Genomic DNA, 25,583 nt, shown 5'->3' with positions numbered 1-25,583 from the left:
TCTTCCATCATTATCTTCCATTATTATCTTCCATTACTACCTTCCATTATTATCTTCCATTATTATCTTCCATTACATTTATATCCCATACAAAGCAGCATTATTCCTCAATAACAAAATTCCACAAAGCACAACAGAAGCGGCGGCTGTTTAATACAATCCCATCCTTCTGATTGTTTGGATTCATCGTGTGAATCTATCTCCTCGCCAATATGTGTATAGAAACTGTAAATCCATAGTTTTTGTTGCCTCATAACTCGTCTGTTGTTTCATCTATTCGCAGAACTTATGAGGTGCCTTCGTTACTTTCCAATGGGAAGTAGCAAGTGACGGTTGCGGGCAGTAATACGAGTAGAAACCGAAATAATTGGAGAGTGAACGATTTGTCAAGCTGAGAACTGGTGTTGATCAAAATTGTAGTTCCATACAACAGTGAATAGGAGACAATGAGGACCGAAGAACAATACTAGCGCGATTTGAGAGAAAAAAATTCGATTTTCTCTTGATGCCCAAACGCTAGGGGTACTGATATTTCGCGATTTCGACGTAGATGGCTCGGAAGTTTTGGTCGTACCGAGTTGCTTCATTGTCAAAATGAAAGGAATAGGTTGGAGACTCTCATCGTTGTTGACAGAGAAAGACTATTGCAGTTTAACACTCTTAGACAGACAACAGTGTGCAGATTCACAATCGCTACAAATTTGGCCTGTGCCCCGGCTTTCAAGAGCTTCTTCTCCTGATGTCCCAACTCTCTCGCAAAACGTGTTCTCGCGAATCATCCTTTGTAGAGGAGCAATAATGATTCGTCTTCTTTCTTCCGCCAGCGCAAACGAATCGCTATTGTCTCTTAATAACCCTTCAATCCACCATTCCAACTCTGTACGCTTGCTCTCGGTGGCCCTTTCGTAATCAATACTTCCGCAGTAGTAACGGACACATTCGGCGGTTTGGCCCAACCTTGCTACATTCCAGGAAGTCCATACACTATGTTGAAAACCGAAGCGACTAAGCAGAATTAGGATGCAGATAAAATATAGAATATGGTGAATCTTTCCAAACGTCCAGTACCCGAGGAAATGGTCCCAGCTTCTAATTTCAGGGCGGAAAACACGAACAATAAGGCCAGATGTCACCCACCACATTGAGCTCAAATAGATGTGTTCGCGAAGAGATGTCAAATTCGGAATTCCTTGTCGCGAACCAGATAGAATAAATGCGAAGCGTTCTTTTTGGAGCTGAATTTCCCTCTTTCTCCGTTCCGCTGTCCATGATTTTTTACGAAATCCGAAAGGAAAGTTGGGACTTTTACTCTCATCATAGGATTCGAGAAGCAGTCGAACCTGAGAAAGCTTTTCAGACGGAGAGAAGTCTTTTGATAAGATAGAATCGTGACAACTAATTACCCCCTTCCTATCATTTCCGCTACTGCAGCTACCGCCAATGGCGCTAAAGGTTGCGATGAACATCGTGACATACATCCAGTACATATCCCACACACTCACATAGAAACTGTGTCTCTGAAAGAACCAGCATGTGAATGTGGTAAGACAGAAAATGGGCAAGAATCGGTAGATAATGAATGCAAGAGCGTTTGGGACACGAGGAAATTTGTCCTCAGGTTCGATTGTACGGAAGTTCATGTGTGCGATCGTGATGCGAACTTCAAAAAGAGCAGGGCTTTTTCAGGAAAAAAGAAAAGTTATGTCGTTTGTTTTCATCGGTGTGTGGGAGAGTTGTCCTTGATACTTGATCGCCAATTTACCCGAGGAGCTAGGTTTAGTGCCGTGTCTAGTCTCCTCACAACCCTAATCGAGCTCTGATGGGTCTCTGCTAATTCACACCTATTGGGTCTGTACAATTTCCTACACAAACTCATGCTCCTCGTTCCTCCTTCTATGTCCCTACTTTTTCTTTGATCTGAATGTTCTGAGACCAAGTCTGATGCAGTTCTGCTGGACTGTGAATCAAATCTGAAAGTTTGGAATGTTTTATCAATTCCTCGCATCTTCATTATCCCCTACTCTACGCACTCTATATACTCTATATACTCTATATACTCTATATACTCTATATACTCTATATACTCTATATACTCTATATACTCTATATACTCTATATACTCTATATACTCTATATACTCTATACTATCCTCCTTCTTGTCCTCCCTATTCCTCCAAAAGATTCACGAAATCAAATCAAATCCCTCCTCTCACAATCAAAATTGCAACCAAACATCACTTACTCACTCACTCACTCACTCACTATATTATCATTTATTTCCTAACACCTTCTACCACATGCACACCTTCTACTACCACCTTTCACACAACTAACCAACTAACTAACTTTCCTTCCTTTCTTCCTTCCTTCCTCCCTCTCTTCCCCCATTCTCCATATACAAATAAATGTCCCCATTTTCCCTCTTGCTTTAAGCCTCCTTCTATCAACAAACTCAAAAATAACAAAAGGGAAGAAAGGGAGTTGATGACTTGAGGACGTGAAGATCCAATACCAAGGAGGAGGAAATAAGATGAGATGAGATGAGATGAGATGGCCAGAGCCAAAGAATAAGATAGATAACGGAGAAAGCGAAAATGAGCACGAGAATAGAATTGATGAGTACATTGTTGATCTACTTTCTACTTGTTCCCTGGATATTTTGCAATCGGGGTCAAAGAAGGTGTTCGTGGAGTGCGACTGCAGGTCTCTGATGCAGTATGTAGATGCATGAGATGCATGCAAGATGTTTAGGTGATTACGAGGTTTGTGTTCTTTCAGTCTATTCTGGATACACATCACAATTGAAATGTATTGAGCTTTATCTATAAATCAAGTTCACCCTCACATCCACTCATGACAGACGTACGAACAAACGGCAAGATCTTTTATAAGGCTTGAAAATAAAGTCAAATATTAGTACATCCATTCGACCAATCTATATTCATATATAAGTGTTCTAGTCTCTCCACGTTACACCCCTCGATTCATTCAGCTATTTCCCCATCTCATCATCCCACTGCCCCCTAATTCTTTCTCCCATCAACATTTCCCTTACATTCATCCTCGCACTCCAAACCACATTTTCCGTGACCCCCTTTTCCCTCACCTCCCCATTCGCACTACCCACCTTTTGAATATCCGAATCTCCACCTATCCAACCTCTCGCTTTATGATGTTGAAAAAGCCCCGGTGTAACACTTATACATTTCATTCCCAATCTCTTCGAATCCCGTCCCCATCTACACAATCCCGCTAATGCATTATCGAATGGTCCTGCTAATTTATCTACACTTAAATCCCACAGTACCTTTCTCGCACCTTGTTGACTCAAAGCATATGCGAAGGTACAGATAGGACCACCACTTGTGTGAACCCATCGTGTGTAGGGGGTTTGAGTTGCATTCTGGAACCCTTTGAAATGAATCGGAGGTGCGACAGTGGGATCGGAAGTTATGATATATTTGCGAGAGAGATGTGCGATTTCAGGAGAGGAGGGAGAAAGCGATTTATATTCGTCGAGAGTTTCAGGGAAGACTTCACCGCAATGACCAAGCCAGAGTAAATCCCAGTCATCGCCATAGGGAGAAACAAGATTCGAGGGTATAGTGGAGGAATATTGAATGAATTTGGAACCGGCTGCGAAGGTAAGGAGTTGAGATTTTAAACGGGTATCCCAGTCCATGTCATCTTCGAATATCAGTGCGCTCGTCAGATTTTGTTCGACAATTCTAAGTGTTCAGGATGCGCATTAGCTTGTATACTAGATAGAAAGAAGTGAATGTCAATGAGCAAAAGCATACTTCCGAACAGCGTTCATGTGCCCCCGCCAACTTCCCAAATTTGACTCCCATAACTTCACTCTATCAGCACCATATGGTACAGCTTTATCAGAAACCGCTTCCCCCTTCACTCCATCTACCCATTTAATATTGAACCCTGTCAAACTACTAATCAAAGTGAGAGCATCTCTCTTATCACTTCGTTCCGGTAAGCTCACTGCAAAAATCTTTTGAAACCCAAGTGTGCTGTTTAAAATATCGGAGGATCCATGAACCGGTCCAACTGGTCTATATTTTTGAAGAAGGTCGGATGAATAGTGTGTTAAGTAGGCAGGCGTGGATGTATTGAGGAAGACGATGAAGAGGAGAATGCCGATACAAAGAACAGTGAAGGGAAAAGCGCGAATGTGTATCATTGTGGCGATTGAAAAAATCGATTGGGCGAAAAAGAATCGAGTGTAAGTAAGTCATGAAATGTTGAAGGAGAGAACGCGGCGCACCAGGGAGTCGTAACCACAGCACGATGATTTATTTCATGTTCAAAATCAGAACTTGGACAATCAAGCGAAGTATGCGCTAGACTTTTGGATTTAAATGGAATGAAAATAAAACTGAGGTGGTGCAATCTCAAGTACTAAATAAACTTCAAACGAGGAGATGCACCTTCCCGTCATGGCATTTCAAGGTTGAAAGCGAATTTCCATGACTTTCGAACCACGCTTCTTCGGGAAAAATGAAAGTTGAATAAAGAAGGAAAAGATTAAAACATATCACACTTTCGAGACATTGACCTTGTCTACTAAACTTCGTATCATATCTGTTGTGGCTCCCAAAAGCTCCGTTCATTCTCTAGATCCTCAACTTCTCGCGATCGTGCTTTCAAACTTCATTTGATATCTCGGGATCTCATCCCAAGTATGCGGAAAGATACATGCTGTACTTTGGTTACGGTGACACACATTATCCACATCCACACACTATCAGCCGTGAAGCAGTGCAATGCTACATTCTGCCTTTATTTCGTATCGAGTGTTTAGACAGTACTTTTGACTTAAGAACTGTGAGATACCGGAGGGAGACACATCACAGTTTTAGTTTTTTCCTCCCTTACGACGATCCTCTCATCTGTCTGGTAGGGTACATCATTGACAACTCTAATACACCATTGGATGGCTAGACGCAATGCGTTGTAATAACCGCGGGTATGTGGCAGTGACAGATCTGCTATCCATGTTAAAGCATACTTGAAAGTGTACCTAGCTTGTACCCAAGCTGCAAAGCTCCCTGAGATTTCACCACTGACAAAGGGTAAACGAGCCGCTGACCTCGTGACACGCCAACGTCGAGCTTGAGTGTGAATCAACTAACTTGATGAAAATGCGGCAGAAGCTTGGGGCAGGAACTCAGAAAGACTGCGGTTGATGATCACGAATTGAACCGGCACATTCCAACATAATAAAGATGGCGATGTGGGAACGGGATTTTACTAGCGTAACGTATTTTACGCCTATTTGAGTAAGGTCGACGCGCTGTTGATGCTCGTAATCCTTCCAGGTTCTGTACCGGTACCGACAACCCCTGTGAACTAAATATAACCTTGCTGTGATGGAGCACTTCGTACGTCGTGCGCAGAATGAGAGTTGTCGTTGACAATCAATCTGGGAAAGAATAAGGTAGAATTCGAATGTATTGGAGGAATCAATTGATGTGTTGAATATCGGCTTCTATCAATGAAATCCTGGTTATTTCTTCTGTTATCAAGTGTTATCAAGTGTGTACTCGAGCAGAAAGAATTAGAGTCTGATATCTCTCTTGGGGGCCGTCCATGCCCCTCTATCGTCGGATATCGTAAGATCGGCAACGAGAGCCCACTCAATGCAACCCTAAATCGATCCTCGTACATAAACATGGGCGCCATTTTTCTTTAGGATTTTCCTGGCATGCTGGCATGAATCAATCTTGATGGATACAAGTAAGGATACCAACCAACCAACAAACGCGACTAGATGTGAATAATTTCTCAACTTTTTATATATATATATGATTTTTCGAGTCTATTCTAGAGGGAAGCTACTCAAGTAAAGAGTAATAGATGAGTGGTGTTGGAATGGGATAATCATCCTCGCAACAACAACAATAACAATAATAAATCCATCTGGAAAATCCGGTCCGCAGCATTCGCATTACCTACGTCACAGCCTCGAGCCTTATCCGCAAAGGGAAACACATGATTTAAACTTCTACATCGGACATATCAGTTATCGATTGCGAACGACCAGAGACACACGAGACCTCATAATATCAACAACTGTACCATTATTCTTGATAAAGTACTCTCTAATACAATTTTTTTACCAACGACGATATTAATGAACCATCGCAAGAACGAGAAACTTTGTCATGATGCGAAGCAAGCAATCTTCATCGCTGCAAAAGACATACGATGAGTGTTATTTAATATGTTCGACGGCTGTATATTTCGAAGGGCAGGTTAGTAAAGACATGCATCTCCATTCGGAGACATTTGACGTTTGGAAGAGAAAGTACTGATGACTTGATTTTTATGCAGGGTAATGAGACAGAAGCTTTAAGATCATGGCGGTCGGCTCTCGATCAAATCTATTATCATAATGCATATCGAGTTCCCGCAGGCTATACACCCAAATCAGAAACCGAAAAGGCGTTGAAGGATAGTCTGAGGTCGATGGAAATGCAATGCAAAGAGCGTGTCGATTTACTAGAAGCGCTAAAAGTCTCGCGGGAAGAGAAGAACAACGGAGAAAAGACACCACCAGGAGAAACTAGCAGCGGCAGTGGCAGTGGAAGGCTCAAGTCATTTTTGAAGTCTTCGCGCGCTTCCTCGGATTCTCAACGCCCTTCTACCACAAGTATGAGTAACACAATCGGCGAGGGTACAATTCCCGCGGTCAATTACGATGGTCTTCCAAAACCGACCCCGCCTCCGTTACCCCAACGACCTTCGATGGCTCCCAAAAATAGCTCAGAGATGGCGGTTGTTGGCGGTGGTAGAAGTGTGTCAAGTTCTTCGATTGCATTACCAACAGCATCATCGAGGCCGCCCGCTCCAACATCTCATCCATCAGTCCCTGCACCACAACATAAAATGTCGAAAGAATCAAGAAGTCCTAGCCCCGAAAAAGGAGGAAGAACAATGCTTCAAACTTTAAGATCTGGCGATTCCAAGAAGAGTAAAAGCTCTCGGTCAAACAAAAAGAAAGATGAGAATCCTATAACGAATAAAGCTGCTACCCTGGCATGGAATACAATGGGTAGAAAGGGGAAAGACAAGGACAAATTGGGCCGTTCGCAAGATCCGGAGACTGACAGTAGCACGACCAACTTACCTGGTGAGAAGCCCAGCTTTTCAGATCCGTTCAAAGGGAAGCCAGTGCCTCCGAATCCAGTCCGATTTGATAGCACAACAAGAACTCTAGTACCAGACGTACGACCACCGCGAAAATCACCACCAGATTTATTGACAGGCTTGAACGGCTTGGTCGGGGCTACAGGTCAATCAAATGGATATCCTTTTCCTCCAACAGATCCAGGTCAACCAGGTGCCGTTGCTGGACATTCCTTTACCACTGCCACCATGAAAGACATGATTGGACTTGATTCTCCACTTATACCGCAACCTGTTGAGCCTAATTTCGGCCCATCGTCACAACCACGACCAGCCGAACCTTCTGCTACCACGTTCTCACAGCTCAAGAAGGGACCTCCGCCACCTCCACCTCACTCAAGACCACCAGGTAAATTTGAACCATTAAAATACCCGACTTACCTCCAAGAGTATCCTGATACAATTGCCAAGAAAGGCAACCCAGACAACCTACCGGTACCTCAACGTAGGAGACCAGCTCCCAGAGTAGATTCGAACGCCGATCTTTCAACCTCATCAAATCGCTTGCAAAGGAAACCTGTATCTGCAAACACTTCCTCACCAAGACGTGTAGATGATAACAAAAAGTCACGAGGGAAGGAACTTAGGCGAGTACACGGAGATGATACTTCGTCTCAGAGTGCGAATGATGATACCAGTAACGAAGAATTGCGAACTCGGCCTAAAAGAAAGCAAAAACAGGTGGTATCGCCAATACTTGTCGACCCTACAACCCCAACGTCTGAAGAGTCTAATGACTCTGCCACGGATAGGGTCAAGAGTGCATGGGATGAGAAAGTTAAACATCTCATGAAGAATTTGCCGAAAGGAGTTGATGAAGGCGCTGCTAAACAGATTTTTAATGAGATTGTAGTTCAAGGTGATGAGGTACATTGGGAGGATGTTGCTGGTCTGGATGTTGCTAAGAATGCGCTCAAAGAAGCCGTTGTTTATCCTTTCCTACGACCGGATCTGTTTATGGGCCTTCGCGAACCAGCTCGTGGTATGTTGTTATTTGGCCCCCAGGTACTGGTAAAACTATGTTAGCAAGAGCGGTCGCCACCGAGTCGAAGTCTACTTTCTTCTCCATCTCAGCTAGTAGTTTGACAAGCAAGTTCTTGGGTGAGTCTGAAAAACTTGTCCGAGCATTGTTTTCTCTTGCAAAAGCACTGGCACCAAGTATCATTTTCGTTGATGAAATCGACTCTCTTCTTTCTGCACGATCTGGAGGAGAGCACGAAGCCACAAGGCGTATTAAGACCGAATTTCTTATTCAGTGGAGTGATTTACAGAGAGCTGCAGCTGGTAGGGAACAAACAGACAAGGAGAAGGAAAGGGGGGATGCTAGTCGAGTACTAGTACTTGCTGCAACAAATTTGCCTTGGGCAATTGACGAAGCTGCAAGACGAAGATTCGTGAGAAGGCAGTATATTCCTTTACCTGAGGATGACACCAGAGCCAAGCAACTACATACTTTGTTGGGACATCAAAAGCATGGGTTGAAAGAACATGACATTGATCAGTTGGTCAAACTGACCGATGGTAAGGTTTGTTAAGTTCGTTGTTGAATATTTCTAACAATATATAGGATTTTCGGGATCTGACATTACGGCATTGGCTAAAGATGCCGCTATGGGACCTCTACGATCTCTCGGAGAAAAGCTTTTGGAAATGACCATGGATGATATTCGACCAATGCAAATTGAAGACTTCCAAGCTAGTTTGGTCAATATTAGACCAAGTGTAAGCAAACAAGGACTACAAGAATTCGAGGATTGGGCAAGGGAGTTTGGTGAACGTGGAGGTTAAGGTCAAGGTCAAGGTCAAGGCAATAATGGAATGGCATGTGTATATGTATATGACTTAGTGTATCAATATTTTAGCTTTTGGATGGTTTGGGGCTCGGTATACAATAGGGTCCATGGGTTTAAGGAATCCGGGGAGGTGCATGGAAATGTTCTTGGTAACTGGAGTGCATAGGTGGGATCGGGAGTTCAGCGTCTCAAGCATGGAGTCCTGCGTGATAAAAGCTGAGTCAATTGCCATTATGCAACATACCTTAACGTACTCAATAGAAACATTACTTGATGCGTTCATTCCCCATGTCATTCTTTATACATGATATTTATGATACAATCCCATCTTCATACACTTCCTGTACACGGATATGTGATACACCTTGAACGCCAAATTTTGCATATGCACCCATATCCCCATCCATTTTCCTTTCCACTACCTACACAAGCCTTACTTCCTCCCCATTCCCATTTGCCGTTTCTTCCGCTTGAATCACCTCTTCCTTTCCCTTCTTTCCCTCAGCAAACCCCTCCACAAACCACTCACTCCCCTCTATCCCCCTCGGATCCCGCTCAAACCCCCAGCGACTCCAACTCCCCTTCCGAATATGCTTTGCCATTAATTTGCGCTCGCGCTCCGCAATGCGTTCTTCGGCGGTAGGAATCGGAGGACGCTCGGAGATAGGGCGCCCAAACGGTGCGATGATGGAGGAGACAACGTGGTGCACGGTTTTGGAGGTGCGGTGTCCGGGGGTGATGGTTATGATGTCGCCGGTTGTGAGGGAGGAGCGGGGGTCGTGGACTAGGAGGTGCGTTTTGGAGTTGAATTTCTGGGGAGAGGAGAGGGGGGTTAGTCGATTGATTTTGGGGAGAAAGAGAGGGGGAGGGGATGGGAAAGAGGGAGTAGGGAGGAGGGGGGAAAGAGGGGGAGAGAAATACCTTTTGCAAATGCTCATTCCATACTTGCGTTCCGATTCTTACTTTTACGGTTTTTTCCATGAGACCGCTCGATACGACGACGGCGTTTATTTGCCGCGAGGCGTGGGTAGCTGCTTTGACTGCTTTTTGGATGGGCATCTTGTGGGTTTGGGGGGGGGGATTCTTTGAGATATTCGGATAGCTCGATTGATCGATTGTACTGTATAATTAATTATAATTTTGAGAGGGGAAGGTGAGTTTTTCCGGTTCCGAGGAAGGGTTGGGGGTGATTGGTTGGAGGTTGGTGGGTATTTTTGTTTGATGCACCCTTGTACGTAAGGTTACTGGAATTGAGACTGTGGCTGTGAGGCTGTCTTGCACAGCCATAATTGTGGCGTTGCTTTCATGAATGGAGTGGAACCTCCATTGTAGGTTAATATTAGACATGACGTTTCTGCTTTATTATTGTAGAGTACACTTTTGTTATACAAAAGGAGAGAGTAATCTATGCTATGGGTTTTACGATATCATTTCCAACACGGGGATAGATATAGGTTACTGATGGTTAACTTATGTTAAAAAATGGTAGTTATGTAAACAAATAGTTCGTCTAATCTTCATCTCCACCGTGACATGAAGAAGAAGAAGCAGCAGAAGCATGCTTTCTCTCGTTTCGCAAGAGCATATTTGAGAAGGCTTGAAGATTTATGACTGTTATAATATCTTATATGTGCGTAGTTTTGAAATATTTTAATGGTTCAGTATGTACTCTAAAGGTTGGGTACATCACAATACTCATTTGATATGAAACTTCGTTTTCTTTCTATCTGGTCTGCCTCCACGGCAGTGGCCCCCGGAGGGCCAGCGGAGCGTCATTCATCTCAAAATTTCAAAATCAAGTTTCCAGTGATTGCTCAGGAAATGAATTCCCAGAAAATAAATGAACAAACACATGAATTGTGAGAGTAAGAGTGAGAGTGAGTCAAAAGTAAAACAGGATTTCAGTTCTTCAAAATTCCAAACTTTTCTTTGAACATCAACTTCAAGGTTCACATTGAATACAACAAAGTGATAGGATGATGATGGCCTTAGTTTTTAGACATCCTCGCTTACAGGACGAGGCTGTGAACCTATACGGCTTGAAGTTGCCTATCACAACCATCATGTTCTTTTTGCCTTGTGATACTAAAAAAATATAAGAAACAGTTTCCCCTTCTCTTTGAGATTTACATTTCAATACCACCTTCTTTTGATAGTTAGCACATCATCTTTTTTGAGCTTAGGGATAGGGCTTAAAGACACACGTTATTGATTGCAAACGAAGACAACAGGATGTTTATGTTAAGAAATGGTATGTAAATAAATAATAGTCCGCCCCTCCACTTTACCCCTCATTCGATCTTCATTCAAGCTTTTTATAAGCAAATCGCAAACTAAACATACAACTGCCTTTGCGAACAACATCTAACATATACAACAGTCGGTAAATTGATCTTTGGTGATACATCCAAAGAATCTTTGATCGAGCTACCCCAAGGCCAACTTTATCTCGTTCGACCCCTATCACCCAAAGGATATTCCGAACTTATATTCCGTGACGCAGCTGCGAGGATCAGAAGAACAGGGCAAGATTTTCAATATCAGCTCGTGATTCAAAGAGCCTACGAAGAAGGCGAGGAAGAATTGTTGGACGACGAGGCTGCGGACGACGAAGACGGCACTGCAGCTTTGACTGGGGAACGCGACGAGAAAACATTCCTCCTAGACGAAAGTCTACATTTCCGATCGGAAATTCGCGAAGGCGGTGAAAAAGTCCTTGCTTGGAGAGATTTGAGCGGTGACGCGGGCGATTTATATGAATTTGTTTGCGACGTTTCGATAGAGAATAGTCAGGTTCAATCATTTGAACTTACAGCTGTTCATTGTCAGTTTGAGAGAAAATTCAGGAGAAAATATTTAACTGCGACCGAGGAGGAGCTGAGTCAATTTGCCTTCGAAGAGGAAGACCCAATTCCGCATGCTAGTCCACCTACAAGCCCTATAAGTTTGAGTCCTCTACAATCGTTCCCAGCTATCGATCAGGCAGTTACTAGAAGTACGGCAAATTCTGCATTAAAGGAAACTATGAGTCCTGTTACGAGAGGATCAAGGGCGCCGCCTAGAAGTCCATCACCGGTTGAAAAGAGCCCAACGAAGGCACCGGCTGTTGCTAAACACCCTGAGGCCATCTCGGTGTTGGCAGAGGAAACCGCCGAATTACATTTATTCGACTTCATTTCTGGAACATTTTTGAAGCAAGATGATGAGGTTACAGCAACTGTTACCGAGGTTGGAAAATGGCAATATTGGTTACAACTTAGCAGCAAGGATAGAGACTGGTTGGGGCAAGCTGTAATTGCGGATATTAATCCAGTTTTCAATTTCGAATACCTCTCCTTCATTTTCAACGCCTACACAGCCGATCATCAAGCTTATTCATGGCTTCTTCGATTTAAAGATCAAGAGACAGTTACAAGGTTCCAGGAAGGTTTGATGCAAGCTTTGTGGGAACAATTGAATGAAATCAAGTGGAACAGCAGTAAGGAGGATGAGAGAGAATATGTTCTTGGGGCATTCCAGGATCTTACTATGGAGGATGCCCCGGATTTCGTCGAGGGTGAAGAGGAAGAAGAGGAAGGGAAAGAAGAAGAGGAAGATCAAGACGATGGACAAAGAAGCGAACATTACGACTCTGATGAGGAAGATGATGATGTTGTCACCAAAGACGATGACGGAAATGTCAATTCACAACTTGCGGTTGGATACAAACACGACCGATCATTTGTCGTCAGAGGATCTAAGATTGGTGTCTTCAAACATACACCTAATAACAACCTGGAATTCTCGACCAACATTTCAAAAGTCCAAGCGCCAAATGGCAAACTCTTTAATCCAAAGAAAGTTATGCTTCACGCTGAGGATACGAACATGATTCTCCAAGATGGAAATAACCCAAATTCGCTTTATAGAATGGATTTGGAGTATGGAAAGATTGTTGATGAATGGAAAGTTCATGATGATATTCCTGTCAACACATTTGCGCCCGAAAGCAAATTCTCTCAAATGACAGGAGAGCAAACATTCCTTGGTCTTTCTCGAAATGCTCTTTATCGCATCGATCCTCGTCTTGCAGGCAACAAACTTGTCGACTCTGAACTCAAACAATACGTTTCTAAGAATGATTTCTCCGCTGCCGCTACCACAGAAAAAGGATACATCGCCGTCGCTAGTAACAAGGGTGACATTCGTATGTTCGATCGTCTTGGCATCAAGGCAAAGACTCACATTCCAGCTCTTGGTGAACCTATCATTGGTCTAGATGTTAGTGCTGATGGCCGTTGGGTTTTGGCTACTTGTCGTACTTATCTTCTTCTCATTGATGCCCTTCAAAAAGATGGTAAGGATGAAGGCAAACTCGGATTTGAAAAATCATTCGGTAAAGACTCGAAACCTCAACCTCGTCGTCTGGGTCTCACACCAGCTCACGTTGCCCAATTCCAACATGAAACTGGTGTTCCTCTTTCTTTCACTCCAGCTCGTTTCAATACCGGAGAGGGGCTTACCGAAACATCTATCATTACCGCTACTGGTCCTTTCATCGTAACGTGGAATATGAAGAAGATCTTGAGGGGCAGCAAGGATACTTATAGTATTAAGCGTTATGCTGAAGAAGTCAAGGCGGATAACTTCAAATACGGTAGTGATAAGAATGTTATTGTGGCATTGCCAAATGAAGTGAATATGGTAGCGAAGCAAACCTTCAAGAAGCCAACAAGAGAAAGTATTGCTACGCCACATAAGGTTGGATGGAGCAATGGTAGAAGAGATAGTGCGAGAATTGGAGGTAGCAATAGTGGAAGATACAAGTTGGGGAGAGAAGATGTGGTTAACAGTCCTTATTAAGCGATTGTCTTGCGGATTTTGAGCTGGGGCAAATGAATGGATGGTTTAATGCTAAGATGGAGCGTGGGGAGTTTTCAAGGCTTTTTGTGTTCTTTTTCTTCTGGGATGAGGTTTTTTTTGAGTAGGTTGCTTTTATTAGCTTGCTTGCTTGTTTGCCTACTCTTTGCGTTTTGGGCGATGAATTTGATTCAAAGTGCGTTGAGTTTCATGATCGTCTTCTGACAATCGGTCTCGAGAGCAGTTTGGTGGGCAGAACGGGACAGATGATTCAGGACGAATAACAGGAAGAAATACCATGGGTATTCATACTTTTGAAAAGTATGATGGTGCAGCTGGAATGTCAGCGAAGAAGGCACACCAGATGTTATTTAGTATGCGGAGTTGGTAGCTAGCTTACAGTAGTTGGGAAGTACAGAAATGAATTAGTATTACTATTGTTTGGGGTTTGTTATTGTTGCACTTGTGTATTGAAGGACTCTGTCTAGGTGTGTGTTGATTGTGTCTGCAGAGTGTGATCAGGAATGGGCGATGAAAAATAACTGGGCAATATCTACATTTTGAAAGGTCTATCTGTGACTTCTATATCAGGAAAGTTTAATAGTTACATAGCATAGTATAGTATATCTCAACGCTCTCTTCTCCGCAAACTCCCAACTCCAACCTAAAATCATATCAAGATACTCACCGCCGTCCTCTCGGGCGCCAACACCCGATACAAAACCGTCCGATCATCCACCCCCAACGCAATCTCATTGACCGTCCCCTCCAACGCAACCAACTCCTCGTAAAACCTCCCCGCCACCTCCTCCGTCTCCCCCACCCCATCACTCTCCCCCGCCACCCCGCGCACACTCAACGCATACTCCAATAGCGACTGATCATCCGCGACAACACTACTCAGCAGATATGGGAGATGCGAGGCCAAGAGCCAAGAGCGCGGTTCGCGCACGGGGAGAGAATTAATCAGGCTTTCCTCCGTGTAGGATTTTAATTCCTGCAGGGAAGAGGGGAGAGGAGCGAAGAGGGCGGAGGGCTTGTTCGGGATGAAGGCTTGGTAGTAGTCCTGCAGATAATTGACCGCAGTGTGTTGGGTGCTGGCGATGTGGATACACATTGTTACTGCGTCTGTGAGTTGGTCGAAAGTGGTAATTGTAGGGAACGAAGCGATATCTGCGCCCTTTTCGCTTTGGATCTCGCGACACCAGTCTTGGAGATGCGTGTCGGAAGAGACGGCGGAGTCGGAGGGGTACGAAGGTCGCAGCATGCCGGAGACGAAACGTCGGAGGATGTACCAGATGTGTTTCATGTTGCGCGCATACGCATAGTTGTGAAATTTGGGGGCGTCGAGTTCGGCGAGGGGAAACCCGCGGGAGGCCAGATCGTGCGGGATGTAGCTACCGACGAAATCGAAGGTTTCGTATTGCGTGCACACCATTTGGAGACTGCCTTTTGAGGGGAGCCCGTCGATGTTCACGATGACTTGGGGAATGAGACTTGCTCTTGCGGCGGCGTTGAGGGGGAGGGTCTTGAGCCAGTGGGGGGCGAGGAGTCGGAAGACGGGGTGGCTTTCGGGGAGGTGCCGGTGCGAGGAGATGATGATTCCTTCTTCGATGAGATGCGTGTGGGTGAGATGGGAACCAAGTTCGTGGGCGTGCCAGTCGGATACTTGGGCGCATTGTTTTGCGTAGCGCCAGGGCCAATCGGTTGCTTCGTGGGTTTTGGGGGATGTAGGGGAAGTACGGTTGTTGAAGAGAGTGAGGGAATCGGTAATATTGGTACGGTAGTCTAGGATTATTGCAAGTGGGTGGAGAGTACCGTTTGGGAGGAGACTATTTGGGTTAGTACGATTTTATTTTATGATGGTACGAAAGTTAGTGCGAAGTAAGTGAGATGACGGTTAGCCCCACGTAACTTTCTTCATCCTTGCGGAACGGCGCGGCTTGGGCTGACTGCAGGGCTGAAGACTTCCCAGCTTATGTACGTAGGGGATACGAATAATTTTCGTACTTTGTCCAATCAAGATTGATTATGCAAAATGACGGCGCTTACGAGATGAAGCTTACAACTTATAGCTTGCTCTCGTGCTCGTGCTCGTGCTCAACATACTCCGTGAAGAGATGGAGAAGTAGATACGCAACTCGACGTAGTAGAATGAAACGAAACAAAATACAAAAAACAAGCAAGTCAAAGAAGAAAAACTCAACACTTACTGGAAAAGACTAACACTCGCACACCCAAACCTCTTTCCATCATCACTCTTCAAATCCTCCCCCTGTGCCACCCCCGCAAACTTACGAAAATAGCTACAATCCTGCACATACAATCCTCCCTGCCTCTCCGCCTCCTCAATGACCCTCAAACTATCTCTTTTCTCTTGCGCACTAGCCGCTGCCTTGAACCTTTGAATCCATTCTTTCTCTGCCTTTCTAATCGTCACCGGATTTACCCCCGTGAATTGTTGTTGCGCATACACTTCATCACTATACCAATCTTTTCGCGTCCCTATATTGGCTACTTTTCCAATATCCCTTCTTTCATCAAAGAGTTTTTGATTAACACTTTCGATGAGAGCGAATGTGCGTTGATTTGGTTCATCGTAGGCGAAATCGAGAAATTTTTCAGGAATCACTTTTTGCACTATGGGTGCTGTAGCAAAGAGTCGCTCTGGTTGAAAGATTTTGAGAGAGTGAAGAAAATCAACTTTTGGCTCAAGACTTAGATGAGGGGGGTATCCGTCCGAACCGGGAGTTTGGAATTGAAAGCGTTCTTTCTTCTCTTCAAGGGAGATGGGGGTGGTAGGAAGATGAGATTCTAATTGATGAACGTCGAAGAAAGAGGCGAATCTATCATTGATCAGTTACTTGACTCTTGACAATGTGTGTTGGAGAAATCATACGATTTGTTGACTAAAGTGTAAACATCTGAAACTGCTTTCTTGGTCCCGATATATGTACCCGTAGCGAATTTAGCTTTACCAGAATCTTCTTTCAATTTGTTGTGATCATGTTCTCCGGCGAAAATAGAATGAGCAAGAAGTTCTGCCTTGAGAACTCCATGATTCCATTCGATAGGTAAGCGTCTAGGCGGCGGAGCTTCATGTTGTCCATGATGTAGTATATTTTCAACTTTCTGAAATATGCCCGACATGTTGAACAAATTAATGAGGATCCGAACGAGCAAATTGAAGATGAATGTAAACATTCGTGGGAGAGACAGAGAGAGTATGAGGCGATTTTAAATCGACGTCTTGTATCATAAGAAATGACAAGGTGCAACAGAAGAAATAATTGTATATTGCACAGAGATATAAACCAAAACTAATTGGAATTTTCACCTCTAACGAACGAGGGAAGAGAGGGAATTATGTAGTAAAATCATGGCAGTGCATTGATGTTGCTCGGTGTGAAGAGTGGTGGCTCCAGGGCTGACTTATCTAAAATATTACATGTTGGGGTCCTAGAATGGGATAACAGTCAGCAAATAACTCAGCTGAAGCCCCAGTTCCATAACGGCTTAATATCAGGCTGATGCAAGTTCGAAAATGCGCAGACATATCAAATGGTGTCCGAGTATCTTATTGTGGGTGTCAACAACCAAGTATGCCAAGATTCCACATAGCTCAAGTAACAAAAATTTGCTCATGGACTTCCTCATTGAGTAACACAAAAAGTTTCATTACTTGCTATAATTTTCATTTCCGCTGTAGAGCTTTCGTATAACCATTCGCTAATTTCATCAAAGTTATTGCTAAGAATATGAGAGGTGAAAGAAGTCATGCTAGGTCGATTTCTCGAGTTTCCTAGATTACTCCTTCGCCAGTGTTGTCAGTGGCGTTTCAACCTTCTTGTAAATCGCCAATAACTCCTCGCTGAAATCATCCAACATAATAAGTCGAAATTGCTTTCCCCATCGACTTTGGAACGACCGTTTTTTATATTCATGGTTCAAACCACTGCTCCAAGCCACCAGTTCAACGTTCCATCCTTTCAGAAGCGCTCTCTCTACATTCTTAAAAAATCCTCCCGAGTATTCGGCCTCAGCCCCATCTCCCGTTCCCAAGACAATGGTTGACGGTTTTGAGTAATCGGCCAAAGTTTCGAGCATTTTCATATGTAAAATTTCATCAACGCCCTGTTCGACAAATCCAGGTTTCGTAGATTGTGATGAGATGGGAGTTTCAGATTTACTCGATTGTCCTGTAAGGTATCCATTTCCTTGTCCTCCTCGCACTTTTTCGGTTGTGTGCTCCCTTATTTTAAACACCCTATCCAGAACATTGGTTTCGTAACCACACATCTCAGCCTCGTCAAAATGAGGTGCTGAGTCTCTGTTATTTGATCTGGATCCAACCAAGATTCGTTTAGCGACAGGCCGATTCCTCTCCAGAATTGATGCTAGTGAACAATATGAGAAAGGTGGACTTTCAACCATCTTTTCACTCTCAGGAAATCGTCGTGCGCTTTTTAAAGTGTTCTTAAATCCAATTATAATATTGCTGAAATCAACAAATACATGTATGGGTTCCTTATTTGAAGACCTGACTGCTATGTCGAGCCTCAATTGATTTAACAGCTTTTTAGCAATCCTGATGCTCTTTTCTTCGCGAGTCAAATCGTGAAGAGGATATATGACGCCCTTTTTGAGGACCGTATTCTTATTTTCGAGGGTATTAAAGACAACAGGGCCATTGCTGAAGTGTTTTGCAGATTTCATTCGTGAAGGTGTTTCAACCTCTGATTCAAGTCCGCTACTCTCATTCTCATCCGTCCATGTATCAGACAATTCCTGCCTCCGTGTCTGTTTGTGTAGTCTCGGTAATTGAATATTGAAAAGACGATCTGCAGGAAAGGGAGATCTGACATCTGTTTTCGTTTGAGAAATTTGCCTTATCGACGTCTCTTCCGGGAAAGATATCAAGTCTTCCCTGGCCTTTGCTCCTGTCCCCCGCTGTTGTAGTTTCGCAAATTTCATACCTTGAGCCTTATCTTTCCGTCGTACCGTTCTTGTTTTCGTAACATAGTCTTGGTAGATATCCGGAATATCTGAATCATCCGTCGCAGAAGATGGCAGACTATTGAGGTCAGAAAAGAGCCCTTCAGAAGTATAAGAAGATGGTGCTGACTCATTTGGTTCAGCATCAGGATCTTGACAAGTCGTCGTAGCATCGACACCCAGGTGATCCCATATTGGAGTGAAATCACCTAAGGTACGTGCACTTCTGTCTGTGGATGAGGGCTCATTTTCGGGTAGAAAATAGTAAGAATATGGCAAATCGCTGTTTAAAGTCGAAGCAGAAAGAAGATTGTGAAGCTCGATGGCACAAGTCAGGTCCCATGGCTGGGATGTATGGGATTCGGTCATGTAATTGATGTGAGGATCGACCTAGCAAAAGTTGCTCAAGCCGAAGAAGTTATCTTAAGTGTAGTTTCTGATATGATATTGAGACTACGAGGAGAGTTGGGGTTAGTGATCTGATCTGATAGCTCTGACAAGAAGTATAGTGGCAAAATAGCAGTTGCCGTTGCGTATAACTTACAATGAACTGGAAAATGATGTTTGCAAGTATAAACATACTTCCCGCTGTAGATTTTGATGTTGCCGTTGTTATTTATTATGGAACAAGAACGGATGATACCAAGTTGAACTTAAATGAAGGTAAATAGAAATAGACTACTGGGTATGTATTTGCAATGCGGTAGATGGAGGCGGTTTCTTCTTCAAGAGGTCGAATTCGGATAGATGAACCTTGAACGATTCACCTGAACATCCACCTACCGAGCCTACCTGCGCCTTATTGGCAACCAATTGCATTGCATTGTTGAAAGGCTGTACCGTACTAGTGTTGTTGGTGGCACGGACAGTATGGCAGCAGCAGACCCGCGTGGCAAAGATCTGGACTGAAACCCGAATCTCCAATGCTTACCTAATATTCTATATTTGAAATTGAATCACGTGGGAAAGTCAACATGTACAATCGGATAAACACCTGGGCAATTGATGTTGTAGTCAAAATACCTACTTGTTACATGCGATGTAGATTGTGTGTATAAAATTGTAACAATACGCCTCTTTTCATTTCCTTCATATTCATCTCCATCTCTTTTGCTATGAAGCGTTCCTCGATTCCCCGTCAAGAGCTGAAATACCTTCAGGCTATGTTGATCAGGCTTTCTAGTGGAAACCAACATCTCTCGTATTCGTATATTTGCAATTGAACGAATATGCCTTACCATGTCTCCAATCATGCATGTAGACAATCCAGATATTGACAGATACCCTTCCCATGGCAAATCATTCTATTGCCATCATCATCCCAAGGCTTATGGACTATAATCATGATCAAAGTTGGTTTTGAATTATTGAGGCTATGTCAAGAGAAACCTTCGTTCTGCATCTCGAAATAATCAATTCCGTGTTTAATAAATCCTTCAAGCAGGGAAATCACTACTGTCATCTTGTCCTTTTTCATTGCCAATTCTTCCACTGTATATCCCAAACCCAAAGTCCATTTCATTAACCTCATCATAATCCATCATTATCATCAGACATCACAATCATCAATTTTGTGTTCTCCCTTCCTTCCAAAGCACAGCTCTCGCGTCTTTCAAGTACTATCTCTCATCTTTTTTGCCAATCCCGATTCCAAACCATGACAAGAAGTTTTCCTTCTTCGTATCGGGAGAGACGGATGAAGAAGTCGAGGGACTACCGAAGATACTAGATCTACGTCTCTCTCGCGGAGTATAAATCACCTCGGATGGTTTGCCTATATGTTTATGACTGTTAGATGAATTTATTGAAATGCTATTCTGTCCAAGCGGACGAGGAAAACCAAAGATCACTCACGGATGTTCCCCGCTCCACCAATGCCATATGATCTGCGTCGTTCGCCCTGTACATCTTTTGTTGCCGATCCAAACGATTCTCCAAAGATATTGTTGGTTCCGTCAGCAGAAGAGGGAAACTTTGATGCCATTGTTATCGACTTTCCCTTTTCTGGTAGTGATCTTTTCGTTGAAGGAGCAGGTCCTGATGTCACTGCAAGTAGATAATAACTTCCAAACTCCCTATTTAAATTATTTTCCTCGGTTTTTGTGCCTTTCGAGTGATTTGACACGTGCCAATTTTGGCCAATTGAAGATCGACGTGATCCTTGATAAGTTTGAATAGGTTCGACGATGTTATGATCTGAAGGAATAAGAAGTTGTTCACGAGAAGTATTTTCTGCACGATATATCGTATACGAGGTTCGTCCTGAAATCTTTAATGGCAATCTTGACTTAATTCTTGAGCGCTCTTTGGAATCAGATCTCGAACATGAAAAAGATGATGACAAGAAAACAAAGGCTGAGAGAGACACCATATCTATATCTATGTTCGTATCTACGCCAGATCTGTGGGGGTAAGTTAGGCAAATGATAGACAGAAGGGATGAGAGGAAACGAGAAACCAGATTGGTTGCAATACATGGCACACCGAATATATACATCATCTGGTACTTGATTTCTCTGGAGACAATCGCCCACATAATAAGAATCATACTTATGTGGAGATATCCTAACGGGTTTTCATAGGGTATCCAAAATGTGAATATCTTAATTGAGCCACGAGATACATTACCAGTATGACGTTACATGATCGCAAATCGCATGTATGGAAGCACTTTGTCTGTTTTGGATATCACAGACATATCTAACGGTTCATTGCAAGAAAAATACACACTGATTGGCCCATCAACAAAAGCCAATTCCCTTCCCTAGTTGTCACTGGATAGATTGCAAATTACCAACGGCAGCGAGCCATCTACCGTATATGCATGAAGCCATGTGAAATGGGCATTGGCAGGGGTGAGAGGAGAGACGAATGTCATATAACAAACGGCACCAGGGTTCTTGGGAAACACAAGCTTTGTGGGGCGCCGCGCACACAGGCCATACGAGGCATCCAACGTTATCTTTATCCATGTCCAGATCTGCAACAAGTTACCAACCTGGAAACCCCGCAAACAAGCTTTTGCGGGGTATCGACTTAGGTATGTCATGATATCAAACACGATATCTTGTCCTTTCCAACTGGTTCATTTGTTTTGACGAAACCTTTTTCGTTAGACCTATATATTTTGACTTTGGTCAATCGTTTGCAATCAGGATTTTACATATGATCAAAAATTAATGCCGATTTCCGTTCGCCTACCACCAGAAGGCCAAGTTTATATCCACTATGTCACAAAAACGTTGCAAAAATTACGAATGTCTTAAATTCCAATATTTCATTGCCCTATCCTCTCTATCTATCTTCCTGCAATCTAATCTCCAATCCATCTACAGTGTTACATTCACTTCACTCCAAGGAGCATTGCATTAAGTGTACAGTGACACCCGTCAAAATGTCCAAACCCGTTTATCGCGCTTCTACGCATGTTTTATGCGGACTGGGCGCAACTATCCGTTGAGTCGGATTGGTCGAGTCTTATATTCTGTGTTACGTTGTGTAGCGCTTTGCGTTACAGATGGATTCTTATGCGAGTTGATCTTTTTGGGGGGGGTTGTGCGTGAGTCTGAATGTGACAATGATGTAGGCGGGCAAGAGGAGGTGCAGGAAATCTGGGTATTCTGGGTGCTGTGAAAGATGTCAAGTGTGCAGTGATGTATGTCTGATTATGGCATGTCATGTAAGGTCTTAGTCTTATGTCAGGTCTCATACGAGGTCTTATGTAAGATTGAGTTGTGCTTGAAGTATCGAACATCATTCGAGGCACGTGTAAAGGTTTTATGTGAGAGTTATGAAGCTTGGAGACCGAGTGGTCTTTGAAAATTGGAATGGAATCTAGAATTTAGGACGGAACTTCGAAGACACAATGTGTAAAGATTCGAGGAGAGTAAGGGGTTAGCATCTTGTTATTTCTGTGTGACGCTGTAGTTGGCGGGAGAGGATTTGCGACAACCTCATACATTTCCTCTTATTTTCGGACCGATATGCGAGGTGCCTGTGCTAATTTATCAAGGCTCGGGAGTCTACTTTCAAAATCGGCTACGGTGAGGTGTTCATTTTAGGATCTGAGACGGCTATTTTTCAGGAACTTGTTTGCGCTAGTGACTTTCTCCCGTGCTAGTAAGTTGAATATGTCCTTTCAGAACGATGCTATTGATTTAGGAGAGTAGCTGGCGTCAAGCAACTCTGATCCTTGTAATCAATGGAAGTTGAGGAGCCGGCGACGGTTTTACGCAAATTTCCCAAAAGACGCGCGATGATATGGCTATTTCTCAAAATATTAATACAAGCACTCGGGCTAGAAAAGCGTGTTATCTGTTCGATTGATAATATGAGAGAGAATATACGAAGTAACGTACTGCGAGGAAGATAAAAAGGAGCCCCATTATTTGTCACCGCTCACAGCAACAGACATACACTGTAGTCTGGTTTTTGTATGTGGCAAGATAGATAATTCAATGAAAACAAAACTACGTTGCTGATATCGCGGATGGACTGTGAAGATTTTGTGATGATCACTCAGCAGTCGAGAATTGAAAGGTGACTATCGTGATTGTGCCACCAACATGCAAATACCAACTGCATGAGATGTTAAATTAGTACGATTGGCTATCTACAAGTAGAAAACTTTAAATGGAATTCGATCAGAGACTGAGTTACTTTTCATTCCTCTGACGACAATAAATATCATCGTCGCCATCGCCGTCGTCATTGTCGTAATCCATTCTCTGCAATGTTTCACATCATTCTATCCATATTTGTGGGGGCTTCGGCTCTTCTACTGTATGCCATTACCAACCGACAAATTGCAAGAACCAAAACCGCACGACAATACAACTGTGATATTCCGTTCACTTATCCCCACCTCGATCCAATATTTGGAATTGACCTGAAACTGCAAGAGATTCAACAATCTCTACGCCATCAGACCATCACTTACTCTGCAAATCTCCACAAAAAATATGGAAAGACATTTGAAGTCATCAACTTTGGTACTTCCTCATTGAGAAGTATAGATACGGAAAACATCCAAGCAGTCTATTCTACAAATCATGATGATTGGGGATATGAGCCATCGAGACTATCTGTCATGGGGCCTTTTTGTGGTCGTGGTTTCATCACTATAGATGGATACATGGCAAAAAGCTAGAGCTCTCCTACGTCCAACTTTCGGCAAGTAAAATATCTGGGATCTATCTTCATACAAAGTAGCTTTTGAACAGTTTCTTCGAAATATTCCAGATGATGGCTGTAATACTGCTGATTTACAACCTTAGTTAGCAAATCTCGTAAGTGTTGCATTTCCAAAGAGATGCTATTTGAAGAAATACTAATGATACTAGTATTTAGAAACATCCTTGAAATTTCTGGTAGTTATTTCCCCAAATTCCAATAATGAAGATGGAACGAAGAAAGCAACAGAGTTTATTAAAGCTTTCAACGCATCATGATCGGAATGGGACTCTCATTTATGATAGGTCCTTTCAAATTTATGATTCCAAAATCACTCACAACTTTTGCTCACAAGCAAGTGTACAAATATATCGATACATTCGTTGATAAAGCGTCAGAAAAGACACTGGAAGAGTCTACCTACAAGGGCAATTCAAATGTGCCAATGCAAAAGAGTCTTCTAGAAGGTCTGGCTAAGCAGACTGATGATCGCATAGAGATTCGTCAGAATGTTATCCAGGGAATGATGGCAGCGCAAGGTACCACATAAGTTTTAATCAGCAACACATTACACCTTCTTTCGCGTGATCCGGATCTTCATAAGAGGCTTCGAGACGAGGTACATGATTTGGACCTCGGGGCGTCTTCTCAATTGTTTGATCTACTACGAGATCACGTTTTCCTCCAAAACATTCTGCGTGAATGTAAGTTGAAACGTCCTACGAGATTCTAAAATAAAAAGTACGTGCTAATGAATCAACTCTATAGCTCTTCGCATATACCCCGTATTCCCAACCATGAACCACATTGCTCTCCGCGATACAATACTACCAAAAGGTGGAGGTACAAACGGAGAATCTCCAATCTTCGCACCTACAGGTACAACGATATATACAAACCAGTATGCTTTACATCGTGACGAGAAAGTTTTCGGAAGCGATGTTGAATCCTTCAAACCAGATCGATGGGATTCCGTCAATTGCAAACCAACTCCCTGGAAATACATGCCATTTGGTGGCGGACCACGGGCTTGTGTCGGTCCACAAAAAGCGCTGGTAGAGGCGGCGTATACGGTGGCGAAGATTGCACAGGTGTATAAGGGATTGAAGAGTCGTGACAATAGAGACTGGGAGGGCGAGTGGAAGTTGACGGCTAAGAATGTGAATGGATGTAAAGTTGTATGTACCCCAGCATGAATCGCTTTACTTAATTGGTAGAACTTTTGTCAATTTAATCATCGTACCATCTATCTTCTCCAAAGTCTTGGATAATAAACGGAGAAGACTTCAGATATACTTCTTTGGTGCTTCAACAACATAATCAATCTACCGAGAGGAATTGTTTTCTTGCACCCTACCATCACCAATCTCGCTGCTTTCCACCCTCATTGGTGAGAGTACATCGGCTACAACACAACAACACTGTTGCCCCAGTCAGCCGAATCGACATTTATATAACATGTCAATCCAGGAACCAAAGTAAATGTTCAGGCAGTTACTCACCACACTCTTCAAACAAAACCATTCAGTATAAACAGTCATTCTATCACAACACAAGCTCGTAGACTTGATTCGTGTCATG

At 43.3% G+C, this 25,583-nt stretch overlaps 10 protein-coding genes across 10 annotated transcripts; 3 read left to right on the top strand and 7 right to left on the bottom strand.

The window, feature by feature from the left end:
• Positions 1 to 641: 641 nt before the first annotated feature.
• On the bottom strand, positions 642 to 1,640 carry Bfra_009229 (uncharacterized protein; the record flags this gene model as incomplete). Its single annotated transcript, XM_037339579.1, has 1 exon — positions 642 to 1,640. One exon carries the CDS (start codon positions 1,638 to 1,640, stop codon positions 642 to 644), a length of 999 nt encoding a protein of 332 aa, XP_037189629.1.
• A 1,352-nt stretch (positions 1,641 to 2,992) lies between these two features.
• On the bottom strand, positions 2,993 to 4,195 carry Bfra_009228 (putative glycosyltransferase family 25 protein; the record flags this gene model as incomplete). Its single annotated transcript, XM_037339578.1, has 2 exons — positions 2,993 to 3,728; positions 3,801 to 4,195. 2 exons carry the CDS (start codon positions 4,193 to 4,195, stop codon positions 2,993 to 2,995), a joined length of 1,131 nt encoding a protein of 376 aa, XP_037189628.1.
• Positions 4,196 to 5,182: 987 nt separating this feature from the next.
• On the bottom strand, positions 5,183 to 5,697 carry Bfra_009227 (uncharacterized protein; the record flags this gene model as incomplete). The annotated part of the gene is made up of 2 exons (XM_037339577.1): positions 5,183 to 5,437; positions 5,662 to 5,697. The coding sequence occupies 2 exons, from the start codon at positions 5,695 to 5,697 to the stop codon at positions 5,183 to 5,185; spliced, it is 291 nt and encodes a 96-aa protein (XP_037189627.1).
• A 485-nt stretch (positions 5,698 to 6,182) lies between these two features.
• Positions 6,183 to 8,991, top strand: Bfra_009226 (putative aaa family atpase protein; the record flags this gene model as incomplete). Its single annotated transcript, XM_037339576.1, has 4 exons — positions 6,183 to 6,269; positions 6,349 to 8,185; positions 8,209 to 8,724; positions 8,771 to 8,991. 4 exons carry the CDS (start codon positions 6,183 to 6,185, stop codon positions 8,989 to 8,991), a joined length of 2,661 nt encoding a protein of 886 aa, XP_037189626.1.
• A 2,237-nt stretch (positions 8,992 to 11,228) lies between these two features.
• Bfra_009225 (putative vacuolar import and degradation protein) lies at positions 11,229 to 13,838 on the top strand (the record flags this gene model as incomplete). Its single annotated transcript, XM_037339575.1, has 2 exons — positions 11,229 to 11,247; positions 11,377 to 13,838. The coding sequence occupies 2 exons, from the start codon at positions 11,229 to 11,231 to the stop codon at positions 13,836 to 13,838; spliced, it is 2,481 nt and encodes an 826-aa protein (XP_037189625.1).
• Positions 13,839 to 14,505: 667 nt separating this feature from the next.
• Positions 14,506 to 17,039, bottom strand: Bfra_009224 (putative lipoxygenase protein; the record flags this gene model as incomplete). Its single annotated transcript, XM_037339574.1, has 3 exons — positions 14,506 to 15,667; positions 16,049 to 16,681; positions 16,735 to 17,039. The coding sequence occupies 3 exons, from the start codon at positions 17,037 to 17,039 to the stop codon at positions 14,506 to 14,508; spliced, it is 2,100 nt and encodes a 699-aa protein (XP_037189624.1).
• A 603-nt stretch (positions 17,040 to 17,642) lies between these two features.
• Positions 17,643 to 19,199, bottom strand: Bfra_009223 (uncharacterized protein; the record flags this gene model as incomplete). The annotated part of the gene is made up of 1 exon (XM_037339573.1): positions 17,643 to 19,199. The coding sequence occupies one exon, from the start codon at positions 19,197 to 19,199 to the stop codon at positions 17,643 to 17,645; it is 1,557 nt and encodes a 518-aa protein (XP_037189623.1).
• A 1,250-nt stretch (positions 19,200 to 20,449) lies between these two features.
• On the bottom strand, positions 20,450 to 21,201 carry Bfra_009222 (uncharacterized protein; the record flags this gene model as incomplete). The annotated part of the gene is made up of 2 exons (XM_037339572.1): positions 20,450 to 20,604; positions 20,685 to 21,201. 2 exons carry the CDS (start codon positions 21,199 to 21,201, stop codon positions 20,450 to 20,452), a joined length of 672 nt encoding a protein of 223 aa, XP_037189622.1.
• Positions 21,202 to 21,571: 370 nt separating this feature from the next.
• Positions 21,572 to 21,802, bottom strand: Bfra_009221 (uncharacterized protein; the record flags this gene model as incomplete). The annotated part of the gene is made up of 2 exons (XM_037339571.1): positions 21,572 to 21,594; positions 21,625 to 21,802. 2 exons carry the CDS (start codon positions 21,800 to 21,802, stop codon positions 21,572 to 21,574), a joined length of 201 nt encoding a protein of 66 aa, XP_037189621.1.
• A 2,474-nt stretch (positions 21,803 to 24,276) lies between these two features.
• Bfra_009220 (putative cytochrome p450 alkane hydroxylase protein) lies at positions 24,277 to 25,198 on the top strand (the record flags this gene model as incomplete). Its single annotated transcript, XM_037339570.1, has 2 exons — positions 24,277 to 24,541; positions 24,771 to 25,198. The coding sequence occupies 2 exons, from the start codon at positions 24,277 to 24,279 to the stop codon at positions 25,196 to 25,198; spliced, it is 693 nt and encodes a 230-aa protein (XP_037189620.1).
• Between the last annotated feature and the right edge of the window lie 385 nt (positions 25,199 to 25,583).

Source organism: Botrytis fragariae (genome assembly GCF_013461495.1).
Source record: "Botrytis fragariae strain BVB16 chromosome Unknown tig00000161, whole genome shotgun sequence".
In the NCBI taxonomy this organism is placed as follows: Eukaryota; Fungi; Ascomycota; class Leotiomycetes; order Helotiales; family Sclerotiniaceae; genus Botrytis; species Botrytis fragariae.
Note: the sequence above shows the minus strand (reverse complement) of the source record. Positions and strands in the feature narration are given on the sequence as shown.